The 14,267-nt window shown below is 36.9% G+C and overlaps 1 protein-coding gene across 1 annotated transcript in view; it reads left to right on the top strand.

Moving 5' to 3' along the window:
• Positions 1 to 492: 492 nt before the first annotated feature.
• The window catches only part of LOC113539728 (ephrin-A2), a 113,817-nt gene continuing 100,042 nt past the window's right edge, over positions 493 to 14,267 (top strand). The window contains exon 1 of the mRNA XM_026935765.3: positions 493 to 1,708. Coding sequence (XP_026791566.1) covers positions 1,569 to 1,708 — 140 coding nt within the window. The 5' untranslated portion in view covers positions 493 to 1,568. The remainder of the gene's footprint in view (positions 1,709 to 14,267) is intronic.

The following is a 14,267-nucleotide window of genomic DNA, read 5'->3' as shown; positions in this document are numbered from 1 at the left end:
AGGCCTAAAGTGCACAATTGCTTTATTTGTCAAAAAATGGTATTTTTAATCATTTTGTTTTACTAAAACCTTGTTGTTTTATTCTAATTTGCATGCAATTATTGAGTAAAGAGCATCTGGATATGATTTATAATTTATGCATGAAAGGAATATAATTGTGCAAGGCTATATAGTCACAAAATAATCTATCTATTTAAATACATATACAAATACACACACACACACACACACACACTTATCTATCTATCTATCAAATACATATACAAATATACACACACACACACACACACACGCACACACACACACACACACTTATCTATCTATCTATCTATCTATCTATGAATTAATCTGTAATGTTCTAATACAGGTGTGTGTGTGTGTGTGTGTGTGTGAGGATCTGAGGCAGTGTTCAATTTTAATCGAGTTGAATATGAAAACTTGGAGCTCGGTGTAGCCCCGCCCCTCCGGCGTGCAGCACTCGGCGCGCGCGTGAATGGAGAGCCGCTCAGTCACTCAGCGCGAGACCGAGAGAGAGAGAGAGAGAGAGAGAGAGAGAGATAAAGAAAGGAACGGGGTTTTGTATAACCGCTGTAAAAATGTTGTCGCTTTCTCTGTGGGGCCACTGAGTGTGAGAGGTAGCCCGAGAAACTGGTCGTGTATGTGACCGGAAGGAAAGCGGAGGACAGGGTGAACTTGGCGAGTGATGCGGTTTTGAGCTGTGAGCGTGAGAGCGCGCGAGCGAGCGAGCGAGCGAGTGGGTGAGCGCGCGCGCGCGGAGCCAGGCAACTTTCACATGGCGTGTTGAGCAAAGCCGGGAAGGTGCTCTTCCTCGAGCCGCTTTCTTTCCCTGTGCAACTAAACGGATACGCGTTTTCTTTCTTTCTTTCTTTTTTTTGCTCTTTTTTTCCCTTCACAGAGACATGAGTGTATCCACTCCACTCTGGCTCTGAACATGTGGAGGAGGAGCGGGAGGCTTATTTACTAAAAGTGCCATTTTTGCAAGTTGGACGGATTTCATCGCGTGCTATCGACTGTGAGCAAAGTTTTTTTTTTTCACTTCTTGCAAGTTGGAATGGATCTGAAAGCTAGTGGACTATACATTCGGCTCGCCCTGCGTGAAACACGGCTCGACACGCGATATCTTTAAAATCGCATCATCACCACCACCACCATCATCATCATTATCATCATCCTTATTATCATTATTATTATTTTGGCACGTGCGCCGATCATGTTGGCCATGCAGCACGCTGTAGGTGTGAGCTCGCGCGACGTCAGTGCTCTCAAGTTGACGCTGTGAGTTTGAATGGAAACTGATGAGCTCTGAAACACTGTATTAACCTCGTGCGTCGCTTCACTCTTTTTCCCCCCGTCTTTCTTTCTCTCTCTCTGTCCCAAGACTCGATTGAAGACTGATTGAAGATTGAAGAATGTAATGACTGCTGTTCTTGAAAGCTTTATTCCTGCACATAAGCTAAGCAGCTAAGCACACTGCATCTGATCCTATAGCTAAAGCACAGAGACAGATCTGCTCTTCTTCTGCTTCGTTTGGATTGTGAGTGAGCAGGATGGACAAACACTGTGTGGTGTATCAGATGGAGTTGACACTTTTGATGATCGCAGTGCTGTTTTGGGTCACAGTTTGGGCGGACGACAGCAAGATCATTTCAGACAGATATGCTGTGTACTGGAACAGCACGAATCCCAGGTAAGCAGGCTTTCTCCAAGGACACAAGTTGTTGTTGTTGTTGTTGTTGTTTTCAAGGAGTGCAAAAAAGTGTGCTCACACTCAAAAAAACAAAAAACAAGTGTTCATGACTTATGGAGTGAAGTCACTTCTTTACTAATATACTGACAAGTGCACAGCAAAACAGCTGCTGAATTCACAACAAATGTAGAAGTGTACACTCCTGGACTTGACTAGAGTTGTGCTCAACTTTACAAATTATTATTTATTTTCTACATTTTTTTTTAAATGATTGTTTTGGAAAGCAGTGGTTTGCAAAGTGGGGTCTGGGAAGCATAGCCAGGATTTTTTAAAATTTTTTTTATTTAGTTACTGTGATGGAAATCACAACCTACCTTTATTTTATTTAATTTTTTATTTATTTTTTTGTTTTTGTTTTAAATAGTTATTAACCTATGAACCTGCTCACTTATATTAATCCAATAGCTCTAAAACATGTAGGCTGCTGAAGTAACTTGAACCTAATGTTTTCTACTGCGGGGAATTTCCCGATTAAAAATCTCCATTCTCTGAAAAAAAAAAAATTATTGCACATATTTAAATACATTTATGTTAGTTTGATGATTTTGATAATTCAGGCTCAGTAACCATTTTTTTTGCAAAAAGTTTGAGAACCCCTGCTATAAATAAACGCAGCGCTTTATAATACTTTGACTAACTTTTTTTTTTTTTTTTGGAGATTATAATATAAGTGCAGTATTGTTGGCTTACTAATATGAGTATTGAATTACTGAAAACCTTTTGAACAAGTGGGACACTGGCTAGGTAAACTCCAATACAGTATTCTCAAATATTATTATTTATATTCCTACCGCTTTCTTAATGTAAAACCTAATCCTGATTTGCGTCTCCAGGTGAGGAAAGTCTAGACGTACTTCTCGTGAAGTTCACGCTTGCATTTCTCTTCAGTTCTTCCAGCTGTGAGATGAAATATAAAGATTTCTCTTCATGTATGAGGCAGCAGTCTTACACAGTGCAGCGTGCTCTCTGCCTAACAGAAAGCTGCATATGTCCTGTGGCGCGACATTTAAGCCGTGTTTGTTTAATACAACTCACTCAGTAACTTAATAATATTGATCTCTTTTGTGTGCTCTCTCTCATATATATATATATATATATATATATATATATATATATATATATATATATATATATATATATATATATGTGCATAAAACTAGTAATTGTACAAATATATATTTAGAAAAACTACTTTTTTTGAAGTGGGGCTTCTGAAAGAAATTCCATTTGAAGCCGTGTTGTAGACATTTACTTTCATAACACCATGTGGTTCGCATTGTGAGATGAAATCTTAAAACTACCCCCTTCTCTCTTTCTCTCTCTCACTCACACACACACACACACACACACACACACACACACACCGTACTCAGAGTCTTGGGCCAGGTTCCAGTGTGGCAGAAGGCTGCGCTTTGTCTGCAGCCTGCAAGGCTTCATAGAATCCAACATATTTCGAGTTTGACTCAGTGCAGTGTGTTTTGAAAGAGCTATAAGACACAACACATCAGCAGTCACAACATTAAAAGTTAAAAATAAACTTTCAGAAGAATTCGGCGGGTCGTTTTGTGCATGTTCGTTAAGGCATGACTCCTGACTTCGCCGCCTCTGTGTTGTTTTTCTTCCTACTGGGGAAAGAAGTTAGTTCATTTGTTTATTTCTAACCCGAATGCAACGTTTTGGGGAATTTAGCCAGTGACATGACTTGAGAAACACTGTACGTGCACTCGTGTGCTTCAGGTTTAAGAGTTTATCCGGACTGTATACAGACACCAATTTACTCTATAGGATCATTAATGAAATTTTATTCAGCATTTAAAAGCCCAGCACATCTTACTCTCCTATACAAGGAGTGGAAATAGACTTTTATCATTTTTAAATGTGTGATTTTGTGATCTAGTGATTTTTTTTTTCCCTGCACAGTTTCGGCATGACATCTGTGCCCATAACAGTGAAACTTTTTAAGAAACTCTGTATTTTTAATAAGCATCACGTCTCAGGCGTCTTTTATTCATTATCAGTTTTATCTCTGAGACCCGTCGTGAGCAACAGGTCCATACTTTACACCCGGACATGCACTTTTTTCCCCTCTACTGAGCGTTCTGACAAAATTCCACCTAGTAGTGTTTTGTCTAGCATCCGTTAGCAGTTTCACAGTTCTGCCAGTGCTAATTTCACTTATCAGCAGGTAGATCTGTGCTTTCCACTTTTTGACAAGGCTAAACAGACCTGAGTGAAACTTTTTTTTTTTTTTTTTTTTTTTTTTTTTGGACTACCTTACTGAAAAGTGCCTGTTGCAAATGATTTATAGTGTCTGCAAAGCTGTATTTTTCAGGGTTCGGGGTAAAATACGCACTAGAAAGGATTAAAGCTGGAAACGAGTGCACAGGCGAGGTAGAAGTAAAGCGTTGAAAGCAGGGCCGACACGCACTTAGACGGGTTTCAGCTGTAAGTGGGAAAATAAGGCAAAGTGATCCTGCACATTCGTATACAAGTTTCTGGAAAAAAAAGACATTATATGTCTCATTTCTAGTGTGATTTATATTGTTAGATTTAAAAAAATTGGATGACTTGATCCTAACATTATGAGTTCTAGCCTCTTTTAGGACATTTAGCCTGATTTTATAGTCCTTACTTCATTTGCTTTGCTGCAGTGTGGGTTAATTTTTTAAATATCAGATTGATAACACTTTCCCAACTAATGCATGATTTAGCTTCTAAAGATTTCTGTAGATATGTTTACACTAATCTGTTTACCTGATGTTTTTTGAATAGTTGCAGTAGAATAAGGTATATCAGTAAGAAATCAGGTACGTGTCTTCCTAGAGGTTTAGATGATAAACAGTGTGAACACTGTAGGCATCGATTCTATTTAGGAAGTGAGTATTGCAGATTTTATTATCTCTGATGCAGCGAATTTTATTATAATCTGTCGAATTGAATTGTTTTTTGACTTTGTTTTGCTGTGATTTGGGCTATACTGGAGAAAAGACTGACTCATCAGTCCTGACATTATGACTATCTTAAATATTGTCGGATTTTTTTTTTTTTTAAGGATTTTTTTTCCACGTACATTATATCATTAGAGCTGTAACTGGAATTGTTGTGGTTTTGGTTGTATGATCCTCTAGGTGGCGTTACACTAGCTTTTCCTTCAACATACAGTTTGTCCGCCATTTTCTCAACCGTCTGAGAGGCATAGTTCGCCTGGAATGGTGTAAGCTGAACACAAGAAATGGAGCTCAGGGATGAAGTGGCAGTGATATCGCGAGAGATTTGTATATCATTCAAGTTGAAAACAAAAAAAGCCCACATTTTTATAGACGTTGCAGATTTCGTCCATTTTAAGCAGCATGTTATCACTGGAAAAAAGCGACTTGAAAGAATTTAGTAATAAGCGAAATATGTCGTGTTAAATGTTTGTAGCGTATAAAAAAATATCCCTGTAAAATCCCTTTTTCAGACTGCTATAGTTTAGTACAAAGATGTTTTTTTGACCTTAAAAACCACAAAGGAAAAGGGCTGCATGCGTAATTCCCTTTAATATTTTTCTAACGTAGTGAAACGTCCGAAAGTGATGTGCACTTAATTTGTTTTTTTTTCTGGTCAGGGTTCTGCCATTATTTTCCCAATTTTCGTCTAGGAAGCGCTTTTGCGGTCATTCTGCCCGTGTTGCGCAAATGAACTACATCGGTGTACGGCGCTTGTAATTAATTTATGGCGTCAGGGGGGCGGTGATTTACTGTTTAATTTCTTCTTCATTGTGTGTGAAAACTATCTCCCTTGAAATTACCCACTGAGCACTAATGAGTGTTCCATCTGCTTGGAACATGACCTGCTACCCTCAAGGTCAAAAAGCATTCTCTTTTCCTTTCTTTTTTTTTTTTTTTTTTTTTTTTATTCGCTGAACGAAGTAACATTTTTATAAGCTCGCTTGATTAAATCCCATGCAGCACTATCACAAGATCCAACTTGATCTCAGTTGTTTAACTGAATGATGTAAGCCATTAAATCACTAAAAGTTTTTTTCCCTTTTCCCTGTGGTATTAAGCAGTTGTCCTGGTAGAAGGAAGGCACTTAAATTGACGTAGCACAGGACACAGCACATTCGTTAGTTTGGAAATCTGATTAAGTGGGAACAGCGGTCAGCAGGGTCCAGTTTTAAAAAGACACACTGCTTCCTTTAAGATGGCGGTAATATGGAGTCACGTTGGCTTCATTTCTGCAAGACTCCAGACTATATTTGTTGGATTACTGTATGAGAGAATTAAGTTACAGAGCTCTGGAGGTCAAATGTACATTTGGCTTTAACCCCGTTCTCGGTAATTTGAGTCAGGAGCAGCTTTTTGCCCTTGACTTTTAAAGTCAGGACATTTCTTCATTTTTAACAGAATAATCTGTTTTTTTTTTATTTACAAAATGGTGAAAGAATTACAGGGTTGAACTTCATATTTTGTAGGTTTTTTTTTTTTTTTAAATGCAATTAAATAATGTGCAGTGATTGCACAAATGGGAAATGCAAGCTGAAACATTTGTTCAGAGATAACTCAACTTGTTTAGCAAAGACAGGGCATTCTTTATTTAATACCTCTATTAGACAAACTTTGCGCAAGAAGTGTTGAAATCAGATCACCGATTCATTTCTTTCTCTCTAATGAAATGAACTGAGAGCAGGAAAAAGTCTTCTTGAAAAGTGTATTTTCTGTTCACGACCTGACAGTGTTATGTTAAAAGGCTGGCTAACATCTCATTAAGGATTAAAGTCTGTGCCCGATTTCTGCGAAAAGCAATCAGCATGGAAGAGGAGTTTGCTAATCAGAGATCGAAGGGGTTCAAAGCTTTATTAAATAAAATGACCCGGAGTAAGCACGAGCCCCAGAGCTGGTTTCATATAGCAGGACACAGCATTTCATTTCCAATGTTAATCAAGGTTATGGTAATGCAGTGTGGAAGAAATGGCTCCCAGTCTCCTCTCTTGCTCCATCCAAGGGCTGAACCCTCAACAATGATTGTGAATGTCAGGGTTTTTTTTTTTTTTGATTACCACTGTAATATCATCTCCTTGGCCCAATATCGGGCCCGGATCGTACGTCCCACTCTTGAGACAGAGCAATGGGGTATGCAGGATCATTCGAGTAGAACATGCTCGGCTTCCAGATCAACTGAAAAAGGAGTTGAGGAAATTTATGAGGAGAGATTCATAAATGACTGGATGACGGTTTGCTAAAATGCAGCTGAATTCCTTAACAGTTCCATTTGGCCGGTTTTTAAAAGTTAACATATTGAGTGTATGTTAAATATATATTGCATTTAATCGCATTTAATACTTTTATATATATATGTGTGTGTGTGTGTGTGTGTGTGTGTGTGTATATATATATATATATATATATATATATATATATATATATATATATATATATATGTGTATGTATATATATAAATATATATATCTATATATATATATATCTATATATATAAGTATGTATGTATATGTATATGTGTGTGTGGAGAGAGAGAGAGAGAGAGAGAGTACTAAATGCAATACCAGTCATTATTTGTCTTTATATTCCCCATATACACCTCCAAAAGAATGTTTTCTCTTTTTTATTACTGTAGTCTAAAATAGGTTTGATTGAGCATTCTCCAAGGTATACAGACACAATTTTTTTTTAAATCTGAAATTCTAACCTGTGTATATTTTGCCCCTGAACAATCGAAATATACGTCCACTATTTGGATCTCGCTGATGAATTAAGGTCAATAATTCAATATATTTCTTCATAAATTTCAACCAAAATGCTAATTTGACCAGACATATTTCTGGTGTTTATTTCATTCTGTGTTTTATACCCAGCAACAGCCGCTACCACCACGTCATCATACCTTCTGCACTTCTCATAAATTTTAATGCGTGACCCACATTCATTTTCCACATTGGCAGTCACGTGCACCAAGAAGACTCCAAACTTGATTTGATCACAGTGCTTAAAGAATAGAGACCCCCACCCCCCCCACCCCACCAAAAAAAAATAAATAAAATTTTTCATTTTTGAGCTGTCACAGTAACTGATTTGACAAAAAGTCCCGGCTATGCGTCATACACGCAGGTTTTATTTCACTTCTATTGGGACGGTGCAGAGTTCTCAGCTTATTGAGTCCTGGACATTGTGTTTTATATTCCTGCTTTTCAAGCAGCCTCACGGGGTTGAGGCTTGTTTTCTCACCACTCGTCTATTCAGCGTACACTATTTATGGTGGAAAAAGTGGAACAGAGCCCTCCCAGAGCTGCATTATATGTTTTAAATAAAGTGTGAGTCAGTCTCCAATGAGTCCAAACTGCCCTTTATCCTCTTGGGCCACTGAGAAAGCAAATTGTCTTACATTTAAATGACATATAGGTTTACCCACACGTTGTTCTGGGTTTTTTTGCTTTCTTTGACGCAGTAATGAGAGATGGTTGTGATCAACTGTTTGAACCAAAATGAACTAAAGATTCAACTGTAAAAGAACTGGTGATAATAATAACAACTAAAAGAAATCTTATATAATAGTTATATAAATAAATAGTTATATACAGTATGTGGCTATGTCAGCTATCTATCCAGCATTAAGCATTGCTTTTTTGTAGTTAGAGTATTGTGTAAATGTTGTGTTACTAGTTGTTCGTATGACATTTAGCATGAAGACCATAACACGTGATTGAAAGAATGCATTTTATCCCTACACTGTGTGACTAAATTAAAATAGCTCAAGCGTTTGTTTTTACAGGTTTTCGCTGTACTCTCATAAATAACAACGCACTGTTGTATCAGCTGTCCTGAAAGGAAATGTTTCAAAAGTTACCGTATTTTACAGCCGTTGTATGTCAAAATGTTTGTGTACTCAAAATGTTTGTGTAAAAAAAAAGACTTTATTAGCACAACGTATCCACTAAAGCTACGGAGTTAGCCAGCTTCAGTTTCAGAAAGGGAAAAAAAGTTTTATTGCGGTATTGTTAAAGTTTATTTCACTCACGCTGATTCAAATAAACTTTCACAATACAGCAATGAAACTTTTTTTTTTCCTTTCTTCAAATATACCTTTTCAGTTAATTGCGGTGCTGCTGTGAGGCGAAATGAAAAGAAATATAGTGTAATTTACATTGATAAGCAAGCAGAATAAACCTAACAGTGTTATTACCTTCCTCATATGTTTTAATGTAAACAGCTAAATTATCGTCTAAAGTTTCAAGTGATTTATTTTAACTTAAATTACATCCAACCTGCAGGATACCTCTAATAAGCGTACTTAAATGTAAATATCGAATCTCTGGAAAATGCCTGAAAATGAAATAGTTCACATGTAAGTAGCTCTAGCTTTGTTGATGCCAAGTCCAAAGTGTCTGAAGAATTTCTGAAAGAATATCTAATGTTTCTGTAGCTAAAAGTATATGCTAAATTTCCAAAAATATGTTTTTGCGCTAAATTTCAGAGATTATTTTTCACTTTTATAATTTCAGTCCCTTTAGGAAAAGCTTAGAATGTTGACTTTAAAAAAAAAATCATATTGTTAAATATTTATTTTTAATATTTAGTTAAATAGAGATTTTTTTGCAGTAGTTAAATATAAATATAAATGCTCTTTATTTTCAAACTGAAATTTTAGAATTATACGATTTATTTATTTTTTTGACAAAGCGAAGTTTATGAAATGCACACAATTAAAATTTTGTCAACTTTATCAATTGTCAATATATCTTTATATGATTTCATAAATTTCCCCATCTTCAGTAATGAGAAATCATAGAATTGCTCAAATACCATTTTACATTAAAGTATCTCAGACATACAGGCTCCATAATGTTTATGTTTCACCTCAGAATTTGTTGAACAATGGTTTTGTTTCGCAAAAAAATGAGTCCAAAAGTCTGAGAGCACTTGCGAAAATACTTCGATTTGGCATTCTTTTCTTGTAACACAATGTTTTTCATTCCAGAGTGAAAAGTAGAGCCTTTGAAATATTTACATGAATTTCTGAGTTTCTTAGTATCTGGTACGTCCCCTTTTTGCTTTAATGACTGTGCACTCGAGCTGGCATGGACTCCACAAGTTTGTGCAAAACCTTCTGATCCATTTTAGATCAAATCCATCAGAGTGTCATCTGAACACATTCTTCAGTAGAAGAGATGAGACATGAGGAAAATCAGACCTTTTGTACAAAGCAGTTAACAGGGTCAGTAGTACAAATCTGCTTACATTTGGATAGAGACCTAGAAATAGTGCAGAATTTCGAATATTAAATATTCAAGATATTGAACGTTTACTTTCTTTGTTTTAAATAGGGACCTAGAAATAGTGCAGAATTTCGAATATTAAATATTCAAGATATTGAACGTTTACTTTCTTTGTTTTAAATATTTCACAATTCTAAAACCTTTTGTTTAGTTCCAATTTTAAATGAAAAAAAAAAAAATCCCAGATTTTCATTGTGGTCACAGACTTCTGGACCCCACTGTGTGTGTGTGTGTGTGTGTGTGTGTGTGTGTGTATATATATACTGTATATATATCTCTGAATATGCAGTGACCAGATTTCTTCACATTGGCCGCTGCTCCACTGTCCACGTGGTTCTGGCTTCATATGAGAGAGCTAGTGTTTGCCTTAGCACAGAGCACAGCGAGCTTTGACCTTCAGACAACTCGAGAAAAGTTTGGGGATTGGAAGGAGAGGGAAAAAGGAAAGCCTGTGAAATGCGTAGCAGCCCAATTCACCTGGGAATTTTCTCTCCTGAATTGCAGACATGTCAAACCTGTCATTCTCTCAAAGCTAGAAGAACCGCTGTTATCTGGAGGTTTGATGTGAAACGGAGGCTCTGGGGTTATGGACAGGCTGAACAGAAATGGCCAAGGCTTTCCTCTAAACACTTACTGTAAAATCAGCCATGGACTCCAGCTGGGATGGTTTTGATGTACAGTAGATCTGGATAGTCACACCACTACAAAACCCACACACTCCTGAGTTTGACAAATTCAGCTTTTCTCTGGTGGTTTCAAATCTAAACAACATGACTGTATGTGACTTACAGTCGCACTTCTCAAGGTGGCAGGTGTTTGCTCTGCTTCCTCATAGCAGTTGTGAGTTGGCTTATTTTCCAGCGTTGACTGAAAAAAGTGAAATAGAAAAGAAAAAAAAGTTGGTGTTTATTTGAAATGGAGTGCTTAGTATTTATTCAGTACATTAAGTCTTTTTAGGATTTATACTATATTATGATAGATATTTTTAGGGATATATTTTAGAAATGAATGATTTTCTTAATAGAGGATTCAAATAAGGCTGCCTTTTTCAAATTGCATGTACAAACTGCATGTACACGGTAAAATCTTCAGTTCCTTGCAATAAAAATGAGTAATTCGACTGTCACACTAATAACATGGCACTGTGTCATAAAAGAAACATCAATTTCGACCATCATCAAATAGGCGAATTGTATTATCTTTTGCACTAATGCAGTATATTTTAATAAATATTTCTGTAATTACATCCGATCAATTTTCTGAATTACTTTGTAAATTTTGGGGTAATATGATGAAAATATCATATCATGATTCTCAAAAACATTTCTACTTCACATGATTTGTAGCATGATGTATATGCTTACTCACAAACCACCAGCAAAACAGTAGTGTTGCATTTAAATATTTTAAATATAAAAATTAACATTACTTATACAATTTACAAAGTACAAAATTTTACCATCAGATGATCTGCTTCCAGTCAGTTTTATGAAAAGAAAGGAAGAAAAAGATATCCATGATATCTCAGAAAAGCATATTCTGACATAATTTTTCATGATATCAATGTTATATCATCATATCACCTAGTACTATTGTAAGCTATTATTAACTTTGTAAGTACAGCTTGTAGAAAAAATATTTCTACGTGATTGTAGGTTGAAAATCAGTGAAACTTGGTGTTATAGGTTTGCCAGCTTAGCATGACAGGTCATTCCTAAATTATTAAAAAAACTTGTCAAATTGCTGTGGTATAAGAAAAATAAACGCTTTGGGATGTGCTGTTAGAGGAAAATAATCAGCCTTGGCATGGTAACAGCCCTCCGTTGTTGATTATTTTCCTATAACAGTACGCCCCTGTGGTATTTTATTCCTTACATAACAATGGTGGATTTACAGACAGTCTTTCCTACTACGTTACAACAGTTTTACTTGATCGCTTGATTAAAAAATGGTGTTGCTACCACCTTGCTGCTGGAAAATGTAATTAAACTAATAGCTTTGATTCTTGAAATCTGATTATGGAGTAAGTCTGACTTTTTTCCCGTAGACCCAGTGTCTTCCCGTTATCAAATTACTTAAGTGCTTGTAGATGCATTGGATTATTGAACATTTTTGAACAGTTATCAGATTGTGTTTGTACACGTAAACACACTGTCACTACTGCTCGTTGTCCAATTCTGCCATCTCCTACCAGGAGACATGCGCTCTGTCTTTCTGTAGTTGTAAACGGCGAAGAGGGGAGAGTGACGGAGGAATATACACTCACCGGCCACTTTAATAGGAACTCTTGTACCCTTGGTCATTCATGCAATCTTCCATATTATATAAAATGATATAAAATCAGGCATGAACAGGTTCCACGGAACATCCGAATAGGGAAAAGATGTTGGGTGGGTTTGAGTGTGGCATGGTTGTTGGTGCCAGACAAGCAAAACCCGCTGATCTCCTCAGATTTTCACGCGTAGTCCATAGAGTTGGTGTGAAAAACAAAAAACATCCAGTGAGAGGCAGATCTGCAGGTGGAAATGCCTTGCTGATGAGAGAAGTCAAAGGAGAATGAGACTGGTTGAAGCTGACAGGAAGGCTACCGTATCTCAAATAGCCACTCTTTACAACCGTGGTGAGCAGAAAAGCATGTCAGAAAGGAATAACACGTCAAACCCAGGAACGGGTATCTGAGGCTACAGTGCGATGATTGGAAAAACTGTCCGGTTTCGATGAGCCTGTGCCCTCTGTGGCCTCAGATTCCTATTTGACTGTTGGTGCTGCGCCTTAATTGTGCCACCTTTTTGTCTAATTACCAAATTTTATTTAAGAATCTTTGCTTTGGTGTGGTATTTACCATGATTAGATTACATGCTACATATAGTAAGTGGAAACATCTGCTCTTTGTTTGAAAGTGACATATGGAAATGAATTTTATTGGTGAATGTTGTGTGTGTCTGGCCTTGCTTGGCCTGTCGCTATCTGTTGTTTGGCCAGGTGGCTGGGGAAACACTGTAAAATTGATGAGAATCATAAGTCACTTTTAAGAACTTCCTGTGTGGGCCAAATGTCTTACACTGTAAAATATATTGTGTGATGACTCATATATTGTGAATCGTTCCCTCATACCAGCAGAAGACCAGAGCCAAAAAAAGCAAATAATTGTCGTACTAAGCAAAACATAAAAATTTTTTAAGATTGGTATTTAAGTTTAAACATTTACAGTTATATCATATAGTTTTTCATATTTTTAAGGCACACTTGGGTATTTCTCTTCTAAAACAGAGGCGCTATGAAGTGTGACTCTGGAGGCCAAAAGATTTTCCACAGCTTGACTGCTGTTCCCTGTTTAAAAACCTTTGGGGTGGGGAAAGTAGCCTATGAGCAGGGCTGACAGCACAAGCACCAGGCTGTGATATAATACAGTAATACAGGAGAGCAGTTTCTGAACTTGCACTCGGTGACACAATGCTGTGTACACTCTGATTGCTTGTTAGGAGGAGAAATGTGCTATAAGTCACCTCAAATGCATACTTGAAGTATAAAGGCCATCAAGACCACAGCACGAAGCAAGTAACATTTCAGAGTTCCTTTAGCATTAAGGCTCAGATGGAGAAACTTAAACGTTTAGCAAGACGAGAAAGATTTTACAGGGTACATTTTAATCCCCTCGATGAGTTCTTTTCACATTTCTGGCTTTTCGCTGCTGGAAGTAGCCTTCACAAGGTAACTTTACGTCTGCTATAACAACAGCAGTGCAGTGAAAGAAAGCTAAATGGAGCCAAACACTATAAATGAGAAGTGTTTTAGTAAAACTGCGAACTGCAGTGGAAACAAAGAAACAGCTTGTACACAGTGTTTAGGGGAAAATAAACTACAACCACAGCAAGTGGAAATGCTTTACTATCTGGAAAGTCTCTAAAACCACCCAGCAGAGTTTAAACTCAAGTTTGTGTGGCTCTTTGTTTCACCTCATCGACCATTAGGACTCCAAATGTCGACTACATTTGACACTCAACAACAGCAACAGCAACAGTAAGAACAATAAGCACATCATTCTCACCACAAGCGTAAGCTAGAAACACAGCTAGCCGGGGTTAACAAAAGTATGCAATCAGTGATGAATACTAACTTTTTCACCTATAAACAATGCTATCTCTTTGGAAAATGATTGTAAAATGGATTATATCTTACAACAGTATGGCCTGGAGTGTGTTATTCCACTTACATCAGTGATTTCCT

Source organism: Pangasianodon hypophthalmus, chromosome 11 (assembly GCF_027358585.1).
Source record: "Pangasianodon hypophthalmus isolate fPanHyp1 chromosome 11, fPanHyp1.pri, whole genome shotgun sequence".
In the NCBI taxonomy this organism is placed as follows: domain Eukaryota; kingdom Metazoa; phylum Chordata; class Actinopteri; order Siluriformes; family Pangasiidae; genus Pangasianodon; species Pangasianodon hypophthalmus.
The sequence above is the reverse complement of the archived record's forward strand: the minus strand, read 5'-3'. Positions and strand labels throughout refer to the sequence as shown.